General features: G+C 25.4%; 1 protein-coding gene across 2 annotated transcripts; it reads right to left on the bottom strand.

The window, feature by feature from the left end:
• Positions 1–7,035: 7,035 nt before the first annotated feature.
• Positions 7,036–13,423, bottom strand: LOC127282121 (putative uncharacterized protein DDB_G0271606). 2 transcript variants are annotated; one of them, XM_051306203.1, is made up of 4 exons: positions 13,246–13,423; positions 10,557–11,028; positions 9,816–10,484; positions 7,036–8,127 (listed from the first exon to the last, which is right to left on the bottom strand). In XM_051306203.1, exons 2-4 carry the CDS (start codon positions 11,022–11,024, stop codon positions 7,951–7,953), a joined length of 1,314 nt encoding a protein of 437 aa, XP_051162160.1. In that variant the 5' UTR covers positions 11,025–11,028; positions 13,246–13,423; the 3' UTR covers positions 7,036–7,950. The 2 variants fall into 2 exon arrangements, with proteins under 2 accessions (XP_051162160.1, XP_051162161.1); XM_051306204.1 differs by having other exon boundaries at positions 9,816–11,028.
• Positions 13,424–23,168: the final 9,745 nt, after the last annotated feature.

Raw genomic sequence — 23,168 nt, 5'->3', positions numbered from 1 at the left:
TGGAACGTTACGGTGAATTATTTTTTTCTTACCGTGAATTCTTTTTTCTTAAACATTTGAATTGACGTTTGTTTATTCGAGTTTGCATTATAAATGAATAAAATAAATGCTTCGAAGTCTAAAAAAGCCGATTTGGAATAAGAAATATATAATTTAAAAAAAATAAATGAAAGGGAAGTGTGACAGATTCACCGACGATTTTATCAAGTGAGTAGTGTTCATATGATAAATTTACCATATGAGTAGTACTCACATGGTAAAATTGTCGGTAAATCTATCACATTTCACTTTTATTTCTTTTTAAAAAATTATATATTTCTTATTCCAAATCGGCTTTTTTAGAATTCGAAACATTTATTCTTATTCATTTATAATGCAAACTCGAATAAACAAACGTCAATTCAAATGTTTAAGAAAAAAGAATTCACGGTAAGAAAAAAATAATTCACCGTAACGTTCCAATTCGGTTTTTTCGCCAAACCGCATTCAGCTTAAGTTACCACCAATTCTTTTCGCTTACTCCTAATTCTTTTTTTTTACTGGGCTCACAATACTAATTTTTATAAATTTTCATCAATTTAAAGCTTTTTTTCGATAATTACCTAAATTCGACTTAGATTCGCCCCAGCTGGGTCGAATTTAGGTAAATCAAATCCGCCAGGGTATTTCAATTTTTATTGTTTATTATTATTTTCTTCATTACAATTTTGAGCTTTGCTAGCGATTATTTCAATATTGTTGGGATTATTAAATATATTGGATGAATAAATCAAGGGTTTAAAACACAGTGAGAACACAATATGTTATAGTTACACATTTATTCAATAAGCTAAAAATATAAAATGTTATACACGTGATTCAATAGTGTGTTAATGAGTGACAATATTACTGAATACTTTTTGGACGTGGTTGAATTTAGTGGGTGTCCCTTTTGACGGCCAAGTTTTCTTTAGTGATTTGGAAAAGGTTTTGAAGTGCCAGGTATAGAAGGAAAATGTATGTAGTGGTGTAAGTGTATTTGTAATAGTGTGCGTAGTCGTTTTATTCCAACACCTTCCTCAACGATGATGCACACTTGATTGCGTTGTCACTCCACATCCTTTTGCCAAAGTCCTTAGTTTTATTCTGCTCAAGGACTTCGTGAGCATATCTGCCAACATCCGATCAGTAGGCCAATATTCAAAATTAAATCTCCTATTTTCTTTAACTGGGTGTCGATTATGTAATTTGATTTGACGTCAAAATAAAAATTCATTTTAACGTCGATGTCAAATTTAATTATACAAATTCATTGTTTTATTTAACTTAGACGTTAAATTAAAATTTAATTTTTTATTTCAATTTAACGTCGCATTCAAATTTATTTTTTGATTGCAATTTGACGTATTGCAATCAAAAAATAAATTTGACTTTGACGTCAAATCAAATTACATAATCGACTCCCTGTTTCACAAAATTAAACTTTGTGTCAATGTGCTTGGTGCGATGTTGATTTTAACATATCCTGGATCCAATGGAACGTTGGAAATTTTTGCATCTTGTAATCCGAATCTGTTCAAAATGTTGTCGATATATTGTGATTGTTTAATACATTATATCGATATATACAATATATCCATCTGTGTTTCTTCTCACTTCAATACTGAGATAACAATGAAAAATCCCCAAATCTAAGAATTGAAATTTTCCCTTTAAAAACTCTGCTGTTTCGTTTATTGTTTCAATTGATTTCGAAGCAATTAAAAAGTTATCTACATGAATAATCACAAAAATTGAATTTTCTTTAGTTCTTTTTATATAAAAGCAACAATCTGTTTGGCTTTGCAAAAACTTGAAATTTAAAAGAGTTAAAATTAATTTTTCGTTCCATAATTTCGCTAATTATTTTAAACTGTGTAAACCTTTCTTTAATTTGCATGCCAATTTTACGTTATCTTTAAAAATTCCATAACCTTCCGGTTGTGTCATATAAATAGTTTGATCTAAATCCCCATTTAAAAAGGTTGTTTTTGCTATTGCCAAAAAATCTTGAATGTTATTTGTCTTACCACTGGAGCGAAGACCTCGTCATAATCCGTACCGTACTTTTGTGAGAAACCTCTGCCTACAAGTCTGGCTTTGAGAAAAATTTTATTGAAATATTTTATTGAAATATTTTTAAAATTTTTATTTACTTATAACTTTTTTTTCGGTGCCCAAAAAATTGAGGTTATGCACATTGATTTTTAATAATATTCTTTACCTTCCATTAAAATCTAATGAAGGTGTTTTTCGTTGAATTTGTTTATTGCGGTACAAGCTTTATCTGTGTCTGCTTTATATTGTATAGACCGTTGGCGCCGATTTCAGAATGAGACAAGGCTTGTACTTTCCCTTCCTTATTTATTTTACAACTGTTTTCCTCAAAATTTAAGATGTATCCTTTTTTTGTTAACTTTGTCACTAATAGCAAGTTTGAACTTAAAGTTGGCACGTAGAAAATGTTATTAATTTTTATTTCCTTAAGCTTTACGTTCACAATACACTTTATGGTTACCCAGCCTTTATCTTTCAATTCACAACTTTTCCCAGAATCTGCTAACTGCAAAAAACCTTTAATGCTGGGATCATAGTCAACAAATGTGTCCTTTGAATTTGTCATATGACTTGTTGCCCACGAATCCACGTACCAACAATCTTAATCACTCTTCATTTTACTTGCACTTAAACATGTTTTTCCAATTATTTGTTGATTCGAATGTTCTTCCCTTACTATTTTGCAAAATTCATTGAATTCATCTAAACATTCAAAAACTTTATTCGCTTTATCTTCTTTATCATACTTTTCTTTCCATTTTTTATATCTGGAACAATCCTTTTTAACATGATTGGGTTTTTTACAGAAGAAACAGTACCTTGTTTTTTATCTTTCCCTTGGAAGTTCTGTTTATGGTTTACCTTTAAAGCTGATTCTTCATTCTTTTCTGAAATTTTATTATTTTATTTGTAATCAAAGCACTGTTTTGAAATCATCCCAATTCAAATATAAAGGTATAAGTACCCACACGGCCGTTGGCCAGTTCTCGACCGACGTGACGTATCTCCCTTTCAGCCTGTATGTCTTATTCAATTTTCACCGAATCATCATAAGAATTTGTAGACATATTTCTAAAACTACACTACCGTCGGAAATTGTCGGTACGATTGACGTGCGCGGGATGAAATGTTGATGTCGCACCTAAATTAAGATATTTTAAGTTTGAGAAAAGCTAGAGAATTGAAACTTAGATCACCTGAAAGCTGATAAAATTCTGCTTCTGAATATATACCTAGAATTTTTTTTCGACTTTCTGGAGCGATTATAACACTGGAAAGATTTCGAAAAAAAACGTCTAATTTTCCCAATTTCGTTCCCAGTTTTTGATTCCCTGCATAATCTAGGAAAATGCAAGGAAAAATTTGTAACTCCTACAACATAATCTTTAAGATCTTAGCTTTAAAAGTAATTTTTAAGACTTAAAAAATATTGTTTCGTTTTTGAGATAAGTTGAAAAATGTCAGAGCATGTTTTTTACACAACTCAGCGTCAAAGATTAGTTCTTGCATCCACGCTGCTTCGCCCGTTCCTTACGCCAGGGCCGAATATGCGTGCGGGCCCCTGCTTGAAACCCGTCTTGTATTTTCTCACATTTACAGTTATTGATTATTAGAATATTAATTAATTTATTTAAAAAATGTTATTATTATTAGTTAATTAAAAGTTTAACAAATACTTTTTAATATTGTACTTAAAATTTACCAAATTGGAAAAATGTTCTTCTTTTTCAGAACTTTAAAATTTTTTGTTTAAAATTTGTAATTAATTTTGAAAAATTTAATTTGTAGTACTAATTATTTTAGTAAAAATTATGGAAACAATCATATGAACAGTGTATGGTTAATATTATTCTCATTATTCTCATAAGATTCCAAAACTTTTCAAGCTATTGACAATATTATAGGTAAAATTTAACCAAAAGTTTGAATGTAGATACAAAAATTAGTCTCGATTAAAAGGGCAGAAAGTGCATTTTCAGAAGAAAAGAACTTTCTTATGTACACTAAATTATATATAGTATAATAAAATATAATATAATAAATAATAATAATATAAATATTAATAATAATATAAATATTAATAATAATAAAATATTTATAACATTTATAATAATCAATAACTGTAAATGTAAGAAAATACAAGACGGGTTTCAAGCAGGGGCCCGCACGCATATTCGGCCCTGGCGTAAGGAACGGGCGAAGCAGCGGGGATGCAAGAACTAATCTTTGACGCTGAGTTGTGTAAAAAACATGCTCTGACATTTTTCAACTTATCTCAAAAACGAAACAATATTTTTTAAGTCTTAAAAATTACTTTTAAAGCTAAGATCTTAAAGATTATGTTGTAGGAGTTACAAATTTTTCCTTGCATTTTCCTAGATTATGCAGGGAATCAAAAACTGGGAACGAAATTGGGAAAATTAGACGTTTTTTTTCGAAATCTTTCCAGTGTTATAATCGCTCCAGAAAGTCGAAAAAAAATTCTAGGTATATATTCAGAAGCAGAATTTTATCAGCTTTCAGGTGATCTAAGTTTCAATTCTCTAGCTTTTCTCAAACTTAAAATATCTTAATTTAGGTGCGACATCAACATTTCATCCCGCGCACGTCAATCGTACCGACAATTTCCGACGGTAGTGTATATTCTTTAAGGTCATGTTATTCAGTGATCACATGATAAAAAGAAAAAAATCGATATTTCTTTGGTGTAAGATTTCTCTTAACTGAAATGGAATTTTTTAAAAATATTTTCAGAGATGAAAGAGAATATATTTCTCAAGCGTTCTCTGGTGTGTTTTTTATATTTTGTTAAAAAAAATTTTTTTTTATTTATTATTGATTGGTTTTTTCGGTGTAAGATTTCTCATAAATGGAATGGAATTTTTTAAAAATATTTTGAGAGATGAAAGAGAACATATTTCTCAAGGGTTTTCTGGTGTGTTTTTTATATTTTGTTGAAAAAATTTTTTATTGATTTTTTAAATTGAACCCGTAGTGTGAAAGTACTGGTGGTAATTAATCGACATATATGTAGGTAGTTTTGGTTAGTGTAAAATTCCTCATAAACGGTAAAATATTTTAAAGAAATATTTTCAGGGATGAAAAAGGGTGATTTTTCACAGGGATTCCTGGTTATTTTATTTTATTTAGTTGAAATTTTTTTTTATTGATTTTAGTGATTGAACACGCAGCCGCAAAATGGATAGTGTAATCAATCGATAAATCAAGTAGTTTTGGTTTGTGTAAAATAACTCTTAAACGGTGAAATATTTCGGAAAAATATATTTGGAGATGAAAAAGTGTAAACTTATATATTGATTTCTGATTATTTAACAATATTTTGTTGCAAAAAATTATTTTTTTAATATTTATGTAATTAATATTATTGGAGAAGATTACAGCAGCGCCTCTCGCGGCCTAGTACAAGCGGTCGGTAATATAAGATGGCGACTCATAAGCAGTGATAAGGCAATGAAAAAGGGCATTTTTATCTATTTATTGCCGGTTTGAACAATATGTTTTGTTTAAAAAATTTTTTCATTGCATATTTATTGTGAAAACTGGTGAAAATAAGAGCGTTTGACCTTATCTTCGCTAGACTCACAATGGCTGGGTGGTCAAATAGTCGGTAATGCAGGTTGTACTCGAGAAATGTGTCACGATCATAAAAAAATAATTTAAAAATAGTGTTGGATCAAAGAGTAATAAATAATTAATAAATCGAGAGTTTAAAAATTTTATTTTTGTGAAAACGGAAAAAAGAGTGTAGTGAATATTTAAGCGATGAATGACAGTTGCACTAATCAATTTTATGAAATTGAGGTTATATTTACAAAAGGTGCGATCAAGTGCGATAATAAATAGAAAATAGTTTTGTTTTTATTTTAATAAATATTATGGTAATATTTATAACTGTGAGCAAAGAAAAAAACACATATTTGAAAACGAAAAATGCACAAGAAACTGTGAAACATGAATTATTGTCTACTTTTTTCTGGCAATATTTAGTTGAGAATAAAAAGTGTCATAATAAATTTGTAATTAGGGAAATGTTTATTAAGATTAATCAAGTGACAATTTGATAAATTATCTTTTAATAAATACTGCAATTAAATGATACAGTGAATTTGAAACTTATTGTAGTTTTGCATGAAAAATTCAGCGCATAAACAGAAAAAAACAGTAATATTCGTAATGTGTAATTTTTAAATTAAAAACTTTAAAAATCAAATGGAATTAAAATGTGAATAACAGTTAAGTTTTCAAAATTATTGATCAAGTATTAATTTAGTGTAAAACAAATAAAAAGGTAAAATTAAATTTGTACAAAAACGCAACATAACCTCAAAATTTCAGTGTAATAAAACTTTGTTTATCAACGTAATTTAAAATGAATATAATTGTTTATAAAAACAAATAGAAAACGCTAATTCAAAGTGACGTTGTTTTGATTTTTTTCCAATAAAATTTGTGATAAATTATTTCATATTTTTGCATTATTTTACGTGTTAGTAACACTATTAAATCTGTATTTTTTGAGGTTCCTTATGAATATCCATTATTATTGAAAATTATCTAATACCTTTAGTCAAAAGAATATTTTTTGTCTTTTTTACGTAATAAACATAAACACCGAAATTAAAATTTTTTAATATTTTATATACAGTATACCGGTTTTTTGTGAATTGAGTAAAACATTAGTTCAGATTTTAGTTAGTCACTAAGTTGAAGTCCACATCGTTCTTTATCAACGATTAAAGGAAATTAATTTTTTTCAAGCAGAAAATAATAAAATTTTTTGTCAAACATATTTATTCTAAATTAGTTACAAAAATAAATTGAAAAAGTTATTTTTTCGACAAACATTGAACAAAGAAGTTACAATAGAAAATTATTTTTCTTTTAAATTGTTGACCAAAATTTTCTAAATTATTTAATATACAATATTCTTCTGAAAGTCGTAATAAATTTAAAATCTAAATTTTATTTTACAAAATTAAAATTAGTTTTAATGCAAAGCTAAAGTTTTATTAAAGATTCAGTACAAATTCGTAGACAAATACAAGAATATCGTAAATATTTAAACACTTAGTTTATAATAAACATTACTACAAAATATTTCATAAATATTGATAGTAAAGCACAACATATTCCTTAATCTATACTTGCAAGGTTATTAAAAATACCTGTTATTGATTTTAATTAATGCAATTTGCGAAGAAATGTAATAACATCAGGGTGGCGAGTTTTTTTATAATTTTAAATTCCTGGTTTTTTCCTGTCAAAATTATATTTAAAAAATTTTGAATTATTGAAAAATTTTTTGCCTACACATTATATATATATGAAAAAAATTACTTTTTAAATGGAGCTACATCAAATTTTTAGAATTGCCAAAAATTCCCTGCTTTTTGGTAATTTTCCCAGTCAATTTTGAAAATCCCGGTCATTTCCCGGTCCACTCGCTACCCTGATTATTAAAAGTGACAATTTTGACAAAAAGCAGTTTAATTAAATAATTCTAAAATTCATAGAATATTACAAAATTTCAGGTAGTAGAATTTTAGAGAATTAAAAAAAAGGAATTGAAATATAACTTGAGCACCCGTATGTACCCGCTTTAAAAGATTGTGAATCGCCCATTCCTAATTGGAATCACGAAACTGAAAAAACAATTCTCCCAATGATTATTCGCGTTCTAGGACGATAAATCACTTGCTTGTGAATGTGTGATTGGTCCGTTTTCACATGAAAATATTTCAACATAGTTCGGCAAAGAATAATTAAGAATAATAAAAATTGGCAAATAATGAATGATAATAAGCAAAAATCTTAGAAACTACAAAAAAAAAATCAGTAGACAAGAACGCAAAATTATGAACGCCTGCGATAACTTTTATCTCTTGTCCTTTCTCTTTGTCTTTCTCTGTCGTCTTCTCTCTGTCTCTGATCCTTTCGGTTCTCCTCCCTCTGTAAAGATCTAACAGACAGTTTCAATTGATGAATGGTATTTTCTAAATACCTCAATCGTTTGTCGAAATCATCCATTCTCTGAAATATAAAAATTATTTTTTTTTAATTATTCTTTTTATACTTATTATTTATTTTTGATTTTATTACAATAATAATTAATTTTATTTCTAATATTATTATGTTTTTAACTATATTTCTATTACATTTTTTATTATAATTATTATTGGCATTTTTATTATTACAGAGTTACCACAAGTCAAGGAAATCTAGGAAATCAGAGAATAGTCGGAAAGAATTAAATTGATCAGGGAAAATTGAGGGAAAATTATCAAAAATGTTAAAATTTTTGGTGAATTGCAATTGAAATTGTTATGAGTAAATAAATTTTTAAAGGCTTAAAGTAAAACTTAAAAATTAAAATTCGTGTATACTCTTTAAAAATTGCATAAGAAAATTGAATTTTAAAAATTTTTTGCCTAAAAAATATTTAAAATAATTGAATCTACGAAGAACTTAATTAGAATTGTTCAAAGAGAATTTAGTTGACTCACAGAAATTTTTTTCAATCAAGAAACCACAAAAAAGCCTTGTTTTACTAAAAAAAAAATTTTTAATGAATCGAAACAAATCAAAGGAACTTATTTCTCTAAATAAAAAAAACAAAACTATAAAAAAATTTTAAGTTAAAATATCTTAAAATTTAATTACATTCAAAATTTTTAATTGCATTTTTTTAATTCATGATTTTTAAATTTTTTAATCGAAATTTAATTCTAAATTAATTATTTTCACTAATTTAATAATTTTAATAAAATTCTTCAAAAATTTAATTTATTAAAATATTTCTAAACTACAATTTTTTTTAAAAATTTAATTATTTTTAAAAATAAATTCATTAAATATTTTTTAAATTTAGAATATTTGAATTTCAAAGCCATTAAAATTTGTAAGAATTAAATTTTTTATTAAATACGGAGTAATTGAATTTTTTACTCAGACTTGAATAGGTAATTAAATTTTAATACGCGATTCAAATTATAATTTGAATTCAATTTTTCGAGAAATAATTAAAATTGACAATTGAATTTTCAATTGAAAACAATTTCGACAAATTGAAGCTTCATTTAGACTTGAAAAATTCAGAAAAAGATGAAAAATTAACAAAATAAGTAAAACAGGTGATACTTTAACGAAATAGGTAAATTACTTGGGTCTGTGATTTCTGATATTGATTTTTAATGGTTTGATTCTTTTGTTTTAGTACATGGTGGCCACTGGTCAGGGAAAAGTCAGGGAAAATAATTCGAGTCAAGAAAATCAGGGAAAAGTCGGGGAATTTTACAATTAGTTAGGGAAAAGTCATGGAATTTTGTAATAAGTCAAGGAAATTGTTAACAAAAATTTTCCATTTTTTAGTGAGTAAATTCAAGAAGAAGAGGTCAGGGAAAAGTCAGGGGATTTTTTCGAATGTCGAAAAAATTGCCTGACTTTTCCCTGACCTTTTTCTTGAATTTTCTCATTAAAAAATGGAAATTTTTATTTGGCAAAAATTTCCCTGACTCATTACGAATTTCCCTGACTTTTCCCTGACTAATTGTAAAATTACCTGACTTTTCCCTGACTTCCCTGACTCGAATTTTTTTCCCTGACTATTCCCTGACTTCCAAGTTTTCCCTGACCAGTGGCCACCATGTTTTTATTATTTTTTTATGATTTTTACTATTGTTTTTATTATATTTATTATTAATTTTATTCACAAAACTTACATTACTTGGATCTTCCGGGACCACGCGTTGGCGCTGTGCCTGACCTTGTCGTTGTTGCCTTTGCGGCAGCTGACCCATTTCCAGATTTTGCAATGGCTGTTGTTGAATTTGTGGTGGTGGGCATTGCTCTTGCAGAAAATGTTGTTGCACTTGTAATGGCGGGCGTTGTGCTTGGAACGATTGTTGTTGTACTTGCAATGATGGTCGTTGCTCTTGTAACGGCTGTTGTTCCAATTGGAATGGCTGTTGTTGCAATTGGAATGGCGGTTGTTGCGCTTGCATCGGCTGTTGTTGCATTTGTAATAGCGGGCGTTGTACTTCCAATGGGTGTTGTTGCATTTGTGATGATGGTCGTTGCTCTTGTAACGGCTGTTGTTCCAATTGGAATGGCTGTTGTTGCAATTGGAATGGCAGTTGTTGTGCTTGCATCGGCTGTTGTTGCATTTGCTGTAACGGCTGCTTTTGCAATTGGAATGACGGTTGTTGGAGAATGAATGAATGTTGTTGTTGTTGCAATGGAGCCTGTTGGACTGGTAACGGTTGTTGTTGCATTTGCAACGTCGGTTCTTGCACAAGCAACGGTGGCTGTTGCTGTGCCTGCAACGCTTGTTGTTGCTGCACCTGCAACGGTTGTTGTTGCTGCGCCTGCAACGGTTGTTGTTGCTGCACCTGCAACGGTTGTTGTTGCTGCGACTGCAACGGTTGTTGTTGCTGCACCTGCAACGGTTGTTGTTGCTGCACCTGCAACGGTTGTTGTTGCTGCACCTGCAACGGTTGTTGTTGTTGCGCCTGCAACGGTTGTTGTTGCACCTGCAACGGTTGTTGTTGTTGCACCTGCAACGGTTGTTGTTGTTGCACCCTCAACGGTTGTTGTTGTTGTTGCACCTGCAACGGTTGTTGTTGTTGTTGCACCTGCAACGGTTGTTGCTGTTGTTGCACCTGCAACGGTTGTTGTTGCACCTGATGCTCTTGCAAAATACAACGTTGCAGTCGCTGCGAATGCCTTCGTTGTGGCACTTCCAGCGGTTGTAGAGGTTGCTGTGACTGTTGCATTTCGTTCGGCTGATGCATTTGCAGTGGTTTTAGGGTTTGCGGCGGCAACTGCTGCGTTTGTCCCGGCTGATTTTTCTGGGTTCGTTTGCCGTTCGTGAGTTTCTTCGTTTTCCTATCCTTGGCCTTGCTTTTCTCGTTCCCTCTATTCGGTCCCATCAACCTATACAATGAAAATAATAATTATTATTATTATTGCTATTGTGGGCTCAACGTTTTCAAAAGGCGAAAAAAAGTAGAAAAATATATGAACATAGAATACAAGAAAATAAATAAAGAGGAAGAATAAAATTTAAGAAATTAAAGTAAAATAAAAATAAAAGAAGAACAATAGAAACGGACGATATAAAACTACCTTTATAATTTTGAACATTCAAATAAACAAAAAATTTTTGACGTTAACATATGTGACCTGGACAGTTAAAAGGGACCTTTTGTCAGAAAAAATTAATTTTTTATTGATTGGTGATTCTGATAGAAAAAAGTTTTCTCTATCAGAAACACCAATCAATAAAAAATCGATTTTTTCGGACAAAAGGTCCCTTTTAACTGTCCAGGTCACATATTTTCAAAATTTTTTTGTCCTTACGGAAAAAAATAAATTTGATATTTATCAAGTAGGCACATAATTTATTTTTTAAAATGACAGATAATATAATAATACTATACTGGGTATATTACTTTTTTTTATTATAAAATTGAAACATGGAAAAATTTTATTAAAAAAATTCTCACATTGAAACGTTTAAATCTTTGGGGACATATATAAAAAAAGTAGAAAACAAAAAAGAGTGGAATAAAAATTATTTAAATACTTATTAAAAATTAATATAATAATAATAAATACAGGGATTATAGTACATTTTCTTAAAAATAGGGGAAAAAGTAAATAATTTTATAAAAAATAGGTAACTAATACGTGACAATAATTTTACTCAAAACACTTCAATAAATTAAATTCCTCAAAAACGTTAAATGTCTATTTTAAAAAAATTCTAAATTCAATTCTTAAAAAGAATTATTGAGAAAAAAGATTAAAATAATTTAATACAGGGTGGCGAGTTTTTTTATGATTTTAAATTCCCGGTCATTTCCCGGTTTTTCCCGGTCAATTTTTTGGAATTTCCCGGTCAAAAATTATTAAAAAATTTTTAAATTATTAAGTTTTTTTTATAAAAAAATTTTGTAAGAAAGTTTTTACATACGCATTATGTATATAAAAAAAATTGAAATTGAATGAAATTTTGAATAATTAAAATTTTAAACCCAATAAAATTCTGATATATTAGAATTAGAATTTTTAGAATTAGAATTAGAATTTTTAACAAAAATATCTAGATCCCAAAAATCTTATATCAAAAGAAACTATTTTGTAGTTAAAAACGAAACGAATAATCGCCGTTTTCCTAAAAATTTGGAATAGGGTAACGGGTACAGTGACCGACACCCTGTGCATACTTTCAACTTTAAATAACATTTTATCGGAATTTATTAAAGATTTAGTTATAAAATAAATTTTAAATAATAGATTTGGGTTAAAATTTATGAGCCAAAAGTTCTGAACGTTCAAATGAACAAAATATTTTTTTCAATCTATAAATTATTAAAAATTATAATGTAAATGTAAATTAAAACAGTAAATTAAACAATTATTAAATTAATAACTTCTTTTTAGATATTTAAAACAATATTTTGTAATAAAATTCGAACTTAAAGAAGTTGCTAAAAAAATTTTGTTCATTTGAACGTTCAAAACTTTTGTCTCATTAAAATTTATAGTACATAAGTTTAAAATTAAAAAACACTTTGATAAGAGTTTATAATATTAATTTAAAAATGTATGGTATGAAAACAGTGAACGACACCCTTTAATAAAATAAAAAATATTTAAACTACTATTTAAGTAACATCATATGGGTTAATATTATAACAAATTTTATTATTTAGATTTAATGTACAAAAAAAGTTGTTTTTAAAATATAATTATTTAACAATTTTTTCATATTAATAAAATTTGTAATCAATAAAGCAAATTTTTTGAGGTTAATTTTCTAGAAAGTAAAATATCGAGGAAAATATAAACATATAAAATTTAGTGACTACTGTATCAGTTTCTAAATATTGTATATTAATTAATTTACTAGTGATATTTAAATCAATATTATTATTTTTATAGTTATTATCGTTTTTAATAGCAGGTGTCGTTCACTGTCAGGGTGTCGGTCACTGTACCCGTTACCCTATATAATTTTCTTTTCATTGAAAAAATGACGAAAAGTTACAATTTTCCCAAGAAATGTATAATTGAGCGTCTCGATATTTGGTGGCAGAAATTGAAATAATTAGGTGGTTAATATTATAAAGTTTCTAAATTACTTACCAATTAAGCAATTAAACCTTCCCACAGAGCACAAAGAGAATTGACATCCAGCACGGGCACAAACCGAAAATGTAAATCGTCGAAAAATGACTGACAATGACTAATGTCCCGACGCGTGGTTGCAAGCGAGCGAGCGAGTGAATATTTCCTTCCGCCAATGACAAAGTCGAACCTCGGGTCAGCAGCCAATCCGCGCGAATGACGCAAGAATGCTATCGAAATACCTACGTGACAAATTTCCTCTATATTTTCTTCCATAACCAGCCGTTAGCTTGTCTTTTTGCTCTTTTCGTTTCAGAATGAAAACAAACAGCTAAACGAAAATAAACATCAGGGCTGTATCAATTGAAGCACCTGCATATTCCTCATTTTCTTTGACTTTAAATTGCAGTTAAAAATAATTAATTCATAGTTAAAAAATATCTGATGAAATTGGAAAGTTTTACTTATTAAATTTACTATAATATATATAAGGCATACTAAGTGAAATTAACGTTTTATTAGTAAAATTGATTGATAGTAAAAATAATTATATTTTACATTATCGAATTAATTTTTGAAAGGTTAAATTAATTTCAACTTAAGAAATTGAAATAAAAATTTTTTACATTTAATTATAGATATAAAAAATTAATATAATAAAATATATTTTAAAACATAGCTTAACTCCTGAAATATTTTAACTATCAAGTTAATAAGGTTCACGACGTAATTTCGCAACCTTAAATTCTGCAATGTTTTAAAAGCGTTATTATTCAAAACTATTAAATATTAATTATAATATTAGTTACCAAAAAATAGAAGTAAGTTTATTCTGTACAAGAAAATGATGTACTTGTTACAAAATATTATTTTACAATAATAATTTATTGTGAAAAAATTTTTTCCAAAAAAGAAAAATTTTACGTGTAAATAAATAAATTAAATTTATTTAATAATTAAATTTAAAAGAAATTAAATAATAAAATTATAATTATTTATTTAATTAAAATTTCATTCTATTTAAAATAAATTAATTAAATTGTAAAAAATTTATTATTTAACAATTTAAATAAAATAATAAATAATTTATTTGTAAGTAATAAATATTTACAATGTTTTATTGAAATATTAATTAAATTTTTTTTTTGTAACTTGGTGGCCTGGGTTCAAGTACTCGCGGATGAAAATTTTTTATTTTTGATAATTACTATTATTTAAGTTTCGTTTTACATCCTAAGTGCTTAAAGTTGAAATTTATATAGCGTTTATAAATCTAAGTTTTTGAAGTATTCTTTTTTCAACGGATATCCCCGATTTTTTTACTGTTTTTTAATGTTTTTAAATTCTAAATTTTTATTAAAAATTTAGTTTTTAAAATTAAATTAATTTTTATATTAAAAAAATAAAATTAAAAAAAAATTTTAATTTTTTTAATGAAAATTAATTGAATTGGAAAAATTGTTGGCGTAGCCAGAAACATCATTAATTTTACTCAGAGCTGCAAATTAAAAATAATAAATTATTTGTTATCCATTTTTAAGCTAGAAAAATATTTATTTATATATTTATTTATATATATATATATCAGGACTACAAAATTGTCACATATTTTCCTCATTTTAATAGACTTTTGATAAAAATTTTAATTTTTCAAATAATAATAATAATATAGTATTATATTTAATATTATATATGATTATATAATTAAAATTATAATTATATAATTATTTATATATAATATATATTTATATATTTATATATATATATATTTATATATATATATATATATATATATATATTTATATAATTATTATATTTCATACTGAGATTAACGAAAATTTATTCTTGTATCAGTGCAAGTAGTGTTGCTCAATATATAGTCAGCCTATTAGTCAGTAGTTTTCTTTGGTAGAGCAGCGACGAATGTGTAAGTGTGAGAGTACGCATTCTCACTCTTTTCCAAATATAGAAAAAAGCTTGACGAAGCGACCGCTCCGCGTGCTCGTTTAGACAGGCAAAAATCTCGAAAACGGATAAAGATCTGATCGTGAATTTAGACATCGAATTCGATATTTTTTGGACTATTTTTTTTTGTTAATTGTGGAAACTATTTTTCTTATTTATTTTTTAATTTTTTTGTGTGAACTGTGAAGTGGCGTGACGGAAAGACAGGAGATTTTTTGGTTTTAGTGTTTTAAGTGCAATAAAATCAGACAAATGGATAACGTGTATAAAATGGAGGGCAACAAAAATAATCAACAGGAAAACAACAACAAACAACAGGAGAATAAAAAGACTTTAAACACATGGAACAAGAGGAAAAGTGGATCTTATAAGACCAGCGGGAGGAGGTTGTCTAAAACAAAAGCAGCAAGAGCAAGGTAAGACAATTTAATTATTTGTTTAATTGATTATAAAATAGAGTGGGGTATAAAAAGTCTATTTAAATATATTACAACAGGCGATTGCCACGAGTCAGAAAAATCAGGTTAAAGTCAGAGAATTTTTTCAAAGGTCGTCAAAAATAGGGAATTTATGCTACATGCTACAAAAATTAATGCTACAAAAATTCTGTTTTTTTTAAACTTTAATTCAAATAATTACTTTTAAAATTGATTACCTTATATTGGTTTATTTGAAAACCTTTTTTCTTTTTAAGTCATAGAAAAAGACAAATCTTTTTTTGTGCATTAAATTTTTGACCGATTTCTTATGAACTTAATTAGTATTTATTTAAAAACAAAATAAAAATCAATAACAGACAAATTCATCTAGATAAAAGATTTCACAGAGATTTTACAGAATAAAAGGATTAAAATTGACTTTTTTACTTCACTCCATTCTAAGTTTAGTTCTCTTAAAAAGCAAAATTTTTCCAACCTTTCATCTTTCTGATCGAAAATGTTTTAGAATTATATATTAATCATTGAATAATTATTAATATTATTAAAAAAATTAAATTATTTTTATAATTTTGGGATTCGGACATTTTGGAACCTTATAAAAGTATAATTAACTCTGTTAATTATTATTTTCTAATTATAATCAATTCTGTTAATTTTAATTAATTCTCTTAACTATAATTTTCTAATTATAATTAATTCTGTAAATTCTAATTTTCTAATTATAATTAATTCTGTTAACTATAATTTTGCAATTTTAATCAATTTTGTTAATTATAATTTTCTAATTATAATCAATTCTGTAAATTATAATTTTCTAATTATAATTAATTCTGTTAATTATAATTTTCTATTTATAATTAATTCTGTAATTATAATTTTCTAATTACAAATACATTCTGTTAATTATAATATTCCAATTATAAATAATTCTTTTAATTATAATTGGAAAATTATAATTAATTCTGATAATTATAATTTTCCAATTATAAATAATTCTGTTAATTATAATTTTCTAATTATAATCAATTCTGTTAATTAAAATTTTCTAATTATAATTAACAGAATTAATTATAATTTTCTAATTATAATTAATTCTGTTAATTATAATTATTCAATTGTAAATAATTCTGTTAATTATAATTTTCTGATTATAATCAATTCTGTTAATTATAATATTTTAATTATAATTAATTCTGTTAATTATAATTATTCAATTAAAAATAATTCTGTTAATTATAATTATTCAATTATAATTAATTCTGTTAATTATAATTTTCTAATTATAATCAATTCTGTTAATTATAATTTTGACAATTATAATTAATTCTGTTAATTATAATTTTCCAATTATTATTAATTCTGTTAATTATAATTTTCTAATTATAATCAATGCTGATAATTATAAATTTTCAATTATAATTAATTCTGTTAATTATAATTTACCAATTATAATCAATTCTGTTAATTATAATTAAGTCTGTTAATTATAATTTTCCAATTTTAATTCATTCTGTTAATTATAATTTTCTAATTATAAATAATTCTGTTAATTATGATTTTCTAATTACAATCAATTTTGTAAATTATAATTTTCTAATTATAATTAACAGAATTAATTATAATTTTCTAATTATAATTAACAGAATTGATTATAATTTTCTAATTATAATTAATTCCGTTAATTATAATTATTCAATTATAAATAATTCTGTTAATTATAATTTTCTAATTATAATCAATTCTGTTAATTATAATATTCTAATTATAATTAATTCTGTTAATTATAATTATTCAATTAAAAATAATTCTGTTAATTATAATTTTCTAATTATAATCAATTCTGTTAATTATAATTTTGCCAATTATAATTAATTCTGTTAATTATAATTTTTCAATTATAATTAATTCTGTTAATTATAATTTTCTAATTATAATCAATTCTGTTAATTATAATTTTCTATATATAATTAATTATGTTAATTATAATTTTCTATAATTTTCTATATAAATTTATAATTATAATTAATTCTGTTAATTATAATTTTCTATAATTTTCTATATAATTTTCTAATTATAATCAATTCTGTTAATTATAATTTTCTAATTATAATTAATTCTGTTGATTATAATTATTCAATTGTAATTAATTCTGTTAATTATAATTTTCTAATTATAATTAATTCTGTTAATTATAATTTTTTAATTATAATTAATTCTGTTAATTATAATTTTCTAATTATAATTAATTCTGTTAATTATAATTTTCTAATTATAATTAATTCTGTTAATTATAATTAATTCTGCTAATTATAATTTTCTAATTATAATTAATTCTGTTAATTATAATTTTCTAAGGTTCTAAATTGTCGGAATCCTAAAATTAAATTAAAAATATAATACCTATTTTCCTAAATTTGAATATAATTTTTCTATTTTTAATAGAGAAAAAATATAGTATGTTTCACCAAGAAAAAGAATTAAACAAAAGAAAATTTTGTATATTTATTTATTTTATTTATAAATAAAAAGTACATAATGATTTGGGAATAGGGAGAGAAAAGAAAAAAAACGCTTGAGACTGTCAAAGAGAGTATATAGCGAGAAAGGATATACATATGGATATACATACTATACATATATAGATATATACACTCGGACTGCTTCGGCATCACTTTCGGCTCTCTTCGGAGCGGGACTGTTGTGAATGTGATTTTCCTATTCTGGTCTAGAATGTACTTTGCCCGCGCGTTGTGTGAACATTTTCTGGCACATAGGCATAATGTCTTTTATTCATTAGTTTAATGATTAATTATAGAACTTATTGTTTAATTAATTTATTAATTATTTATTAATTAGTAAATACAGGAATTTTTTAATATAAATTTATTAATCTAAAATCTTTAATAGGCTCTTTGCAATGATCCTTAACTAATAAAATGAAAAAAAGAGAATACAAAAAAATGAGATTATAAAATAATTGAAGAATAACAATAACTATTAAAATTATAATAAATATTAATAATTAGGTGTGAAGAGACATATAAAATTGGAGCTACTCGTGTATCGATTTTAATAAAAAAATTTATTAAATTTATTTATTAAAATATAATAAATAATATACATAATCAAATTGTATTTGTTTTAAAATTAAATAATGCAACAGACCTTCGCCCTATGAGAAAGTTTAATAAAATTACATAATGTTACTCAATTATATTTCTATTTATTTAAATAATATACTAATCGGCTTTAATAATTCTTTGCTTGATTATTATCAATCATTAAACACTGGAAAAAGTATATTATAATTTTAAGAAAATCTTTTTAAATATGCGCTAAGAATATTCCCAACTTAAATTAAGCGGGAAATATTCTTAAGAGTAACATTCTTATTGTATGAATATTTCCCACTTATTTTAAGTGGAGAATATTCTATGGAATATACTTTTTTCAGTGAAAAAATATTTATTTGAAGATAATACAACTATTAACATAGCAAAAAGAAAGTCTTATTTTAAAGCAGAAAAGAAGTCTTAATTTAAGACGCAACAATTTTAAGGCAGCTCATGCGGAATTTACGCAATGGATTTGAATTCAATTTACATTATGGTTACTAGTGCTGAAATTAAAACTCATCTTAAAATAAGACTTTCTTTTTACTGTTTTGTCTTAAAACCAATAGTTTATGTAATCGCTAAAAATAGAATTTGATTGTGCGTATATTATTTATTATAATATAATATATTTAATAAATATACTTTTTATGGAAATCGATACACCATAGTTGCTTTAATTTCATAAGTCTCTTCACATCAAATTATACTAAAAAAATTTTCATTGAAATAATCGATTAATTGACTATATTATCAAATAAATATTTACTTAAACCAAATAATATTTATTCGATTCCATTCATTTGTATTCGAAACAATTTTTGTATTTGAAACAAATACCATTCAATATTTATTTGATATTAGTCAAGTGACCGTTTATTTGAGTCAAATAATGTTCTCCTCAGTATAATAATATTTATTTTAATTTAAATAGTTATTGTTATTGTTCAATTATTTTAAAATCACTTTCTTATTTTTTTCTCTTATTTTTTTATTTAATTATTTAAAGATCGTTGCAAAGAGATTTCAGATTATAAAGAATTCAGATCAATGAATTTCTATTAAACAGTTCCTGTATTTAGAAATTAATAAATTATTATTAAGTTAATTGAATAATAAATAAATTATACAATTAATTATTAAACTAATGAAACAAATACCAGAAAGTGTTCTCACAAAGCGCAAGCAAAATAAATTGCAGACCAGAATAAAAAAATCAGAATTTCTGCACCGTAAACGTGAAAGCGAGAAAGAACGCAGAAAGGAGTTTCTGATCAGTCTCGCTCCGAAAAAAGCCGAACGTGATGCCGAAGAAGTCCGAGTGAAAACGCTCTTTCAATAGCCGAATCAAGAAGACTAGAGCCGAATGATTCAAGCGGTTGTCTCCTTTACTTCCCTATCACCAAATCGTAATTTACTATATATTTGTAAACATTAAAAGTTAATATATATAGGTATAAATAATTTTCCTTTGTTTCCTTCTTTTTCTTGGAGAAACATACTTTCTGTTAGACATAAAAATGTTAAATAAATAAATAAATGGATATAATAACTTTTTGGTAATTAATACTAATAATTAAGTACAAGAATTAATAATAAGAAGCTTGGTCAATTTATATTTAGTTGACTTATAAGATATTTTTCTATTTTTTACGCGATTTTTTGCACTTCAGGGTTGTAAAAAAAATATTTTCCGGGCCTCAATGGGGATGATAATTTTTTGGTAATTATCCCAAGCAGAAATTTCTGTCAAACCCCGATATTAACAATAGGCGCAATTATGCACCAGTACTGGCTTGCCGACAGTTGGCTTGCTAGTATTGGTTCAGTACTTATATGAACAAAATTCTGTACTGGGTCAATACTGTAATTCAATACTGTCATGCCAGTATTTTCCCAATACTGTGCCAGTATTGCTGAGACAGTAATGGCAAACCAGTACTTGGACAGTATTAAATCAATACCGAATGCCAGTATTGAGGAAAATTTTGAAAATTGTGCATTTTTGTTGATTAGAAATTTAATTTACACATATATATTTATTAATTTTTAATTTTATATTATTATTATTTTTTTCGATTACTGCAATTAGGGGTGAACGAGGTAAAACGGCGCACAAAGCGTAACTGCTTTATTATTATAAAAATATGAATGTTATTTTTATCGAAAAAAATAATAATGATTAGGTCAACATTTTAACTATCTGTTTGTATAGATAAGCATCGCAATGAAATTAGTTAAAAGTGTTAAATATGAGTTGCAAAAAAATGCACCTGCGCCAAGTTACCTACACTTGTGGGGTAAATCGGCGCACAGCTTATTATAATAATAATTATCAGAAATACGCAATAAAAAAATTTTTTTTTATAAATATCTACAGATTTTATGTTAAAAAGAAGATTAAAAACCTTGCTTATTTCAAACTACTTACAAAACTTTACAAATTATACTTTTTAATTTTCGGGAAGTTAGGTTATGTTGAATTACAAATTTATTAAAAAACCTATTGTTCAAAAACATAAATAATCTTAAATTTACAATACTTTATTAATATTTTAACAAAATATGTTCCTTCCAAAGACATAATTTCATTTATTTGCTTACTTTCTGCTGATAAATAACGTGCATTTTGGGTGCGCCGTTTTACCCGCCATTGACCAGTCTATATATGAGACATTCCACGCCAAATTGACATATCATGAAAATTGACATTTTTAAATTGGCTCAAAATTTTTTACCTTTTTATACTCCATGAAAAAGAGGTCCATGATTTTTTTAAAATTTTTTTATGCAGCCGTTTAAAAGATATGAATTTTTCAAAATTTACGATTTTTAAGCAAAACATTTTTTTGATTGCTCATAACTATTCTGCAAAAATGGATCAATTTTAATGTTATCTATATGAAAATTTTCAGTTTTTTGATGGACTTTTCAAAAATTTTATGCAAAAAATTATCGAAAAATTATTTACCACTTTTTTTCTAATTTATTTGTTAAAATCTTATTTTCAAAATTGTTTGTATCCTTCGATTTTTTTGAAATAATTTTTAAACAAAACTATTTCTTTTTACGTAAATTTTAAGCCTAATCCCGTCGTGGATAAATGATTTTTACTATTTTTTCAGGATTTTTTTAAATTATCAAAATTGAGTATTTTCTCATGCAAACCACAGATTATTTTGGTACTACACATTTTTATGTATTTTTATGCGCTGATTATGAAAATCATAGTTACAATGACCGAAAACGTGATTTTTATGGTGAAAACCATAAAAATACCATAATTTAATAGTTTTTTGCTTTTATCTCGTAAAATGTGCAAAATTTTAAAAAATTCTCCAAACAAAAGTTGTAGATCTCATAAAAATACATTTTTTATGTATTATGGTTTTTTGCAAAAACTAATAATAATGTAGCAATTTGTTTTTTTAATGGTGGTTTAAACATTTTTGGCATTTTTTGAGAAAACGAATAAGTTTTAACAAAAATAGTATAATACGTGAAAAATGTCAATTTAAAAATGTCAATTTTCATGATATGTCAATTTGGCGTGTAATGTCTCATATAATAATTTTTTTACAAACAACTAATTACTTTTTTCTTACCAATCTGACGCTAAAGTATTTAGAAGACTTTGGAGTATAGAATTCGTTAAAGATTTTTTATGTATTATTCAAAATACTTTCCTTTATAAAATCTTACATTTACATTAAAATTCCCAATTTTTTTTATTATAGGTTTTGAAATACATAAATACTTTTAATTTTACTTTCAACTCGGTATTCTAAATTACTTTAATTTCTCAAAATGCCCGTGCGCCGTTTTACCCCGTTCTCTCCTATACGTTTGTTAACAGAATTATTAAATTTAAATTTAATATTAAAAATTTTTAATAAAAAAAATACATAAAATTTATGAAGTTAAAAAATTATTTTTCTTATACTGAAAAAATATATTTGTATCAAATAAACTCTATTTTAACCAATTCGATTTTGGTAATTTGAACTAAATTTAAAACCATATAATATAAAGTTACAAAATATTTACTAAATACAAATAAATATTTATTTTATAATAGTTAAAGAAATTACTTAAATAATAAAGTAAAGAGTAAAATTGTAATATAAAAAAATATCAATTTAAAAATTATTTTAATAATTTATTATTATTAATAATTAATGGTTAATAAAATTTAATCATCAATAAAATAAAATTAAATTTATTAATTTCATTTTATAAATAATAAAACAATTTATTAATTAATAAATATCATTTCAACTTCCTACCCTGTAAAGAGCAAAAAAACCCTGAATTTTTAATATTTACCAGTAATGGATTATTACTGGTTACTATGATTTTGCTAGTACTGGCAAAATACAGACTCAATGCTAAATGCCAGCATTGAACCAGTACTGATCGCCAG

Source organism: Leptopilina boulardi, unplaced genomic scaffold, assembly GCF_019393585.1.
Source record: "Leptopilina boulardi isolate dan_hultmark-lab unplaced genomic scaffold, ZJU_Lbou_2.1 LbouV2_280, whole genome shotgun sequence".
NCBI classification, from domain to species: domain Eukaryota; kingdom Metazoa; phylum Arthropoda; class Insecta; order Hymenoptera; family Figitidae; genus Leptopilina; species Leptopilina boulardi.
The sequence above is the reverse complement of the archived record's forward strand: the minus strand, read 5'-3'. Positions and strand labels throughout refer to the sequence as shown.

Excerpts from the sequence above, each read along its gene's own strand:
- LOC127282121 (XM_051306204.1), bottom strand. The coding sequence starts at position 11,024 with ATGGGACCGAATAGAGGGAACGAGAAAAGCAAGGCCAAGGATAGGAAA. Across the intron at positions 8,128-9,815 it reads TCCCGGAAGATCCAAGTAAT|AGAATGGATGATTTCGACAA; the intron begins GTAAGTTTTGTG and ends TTTATATTTCAG.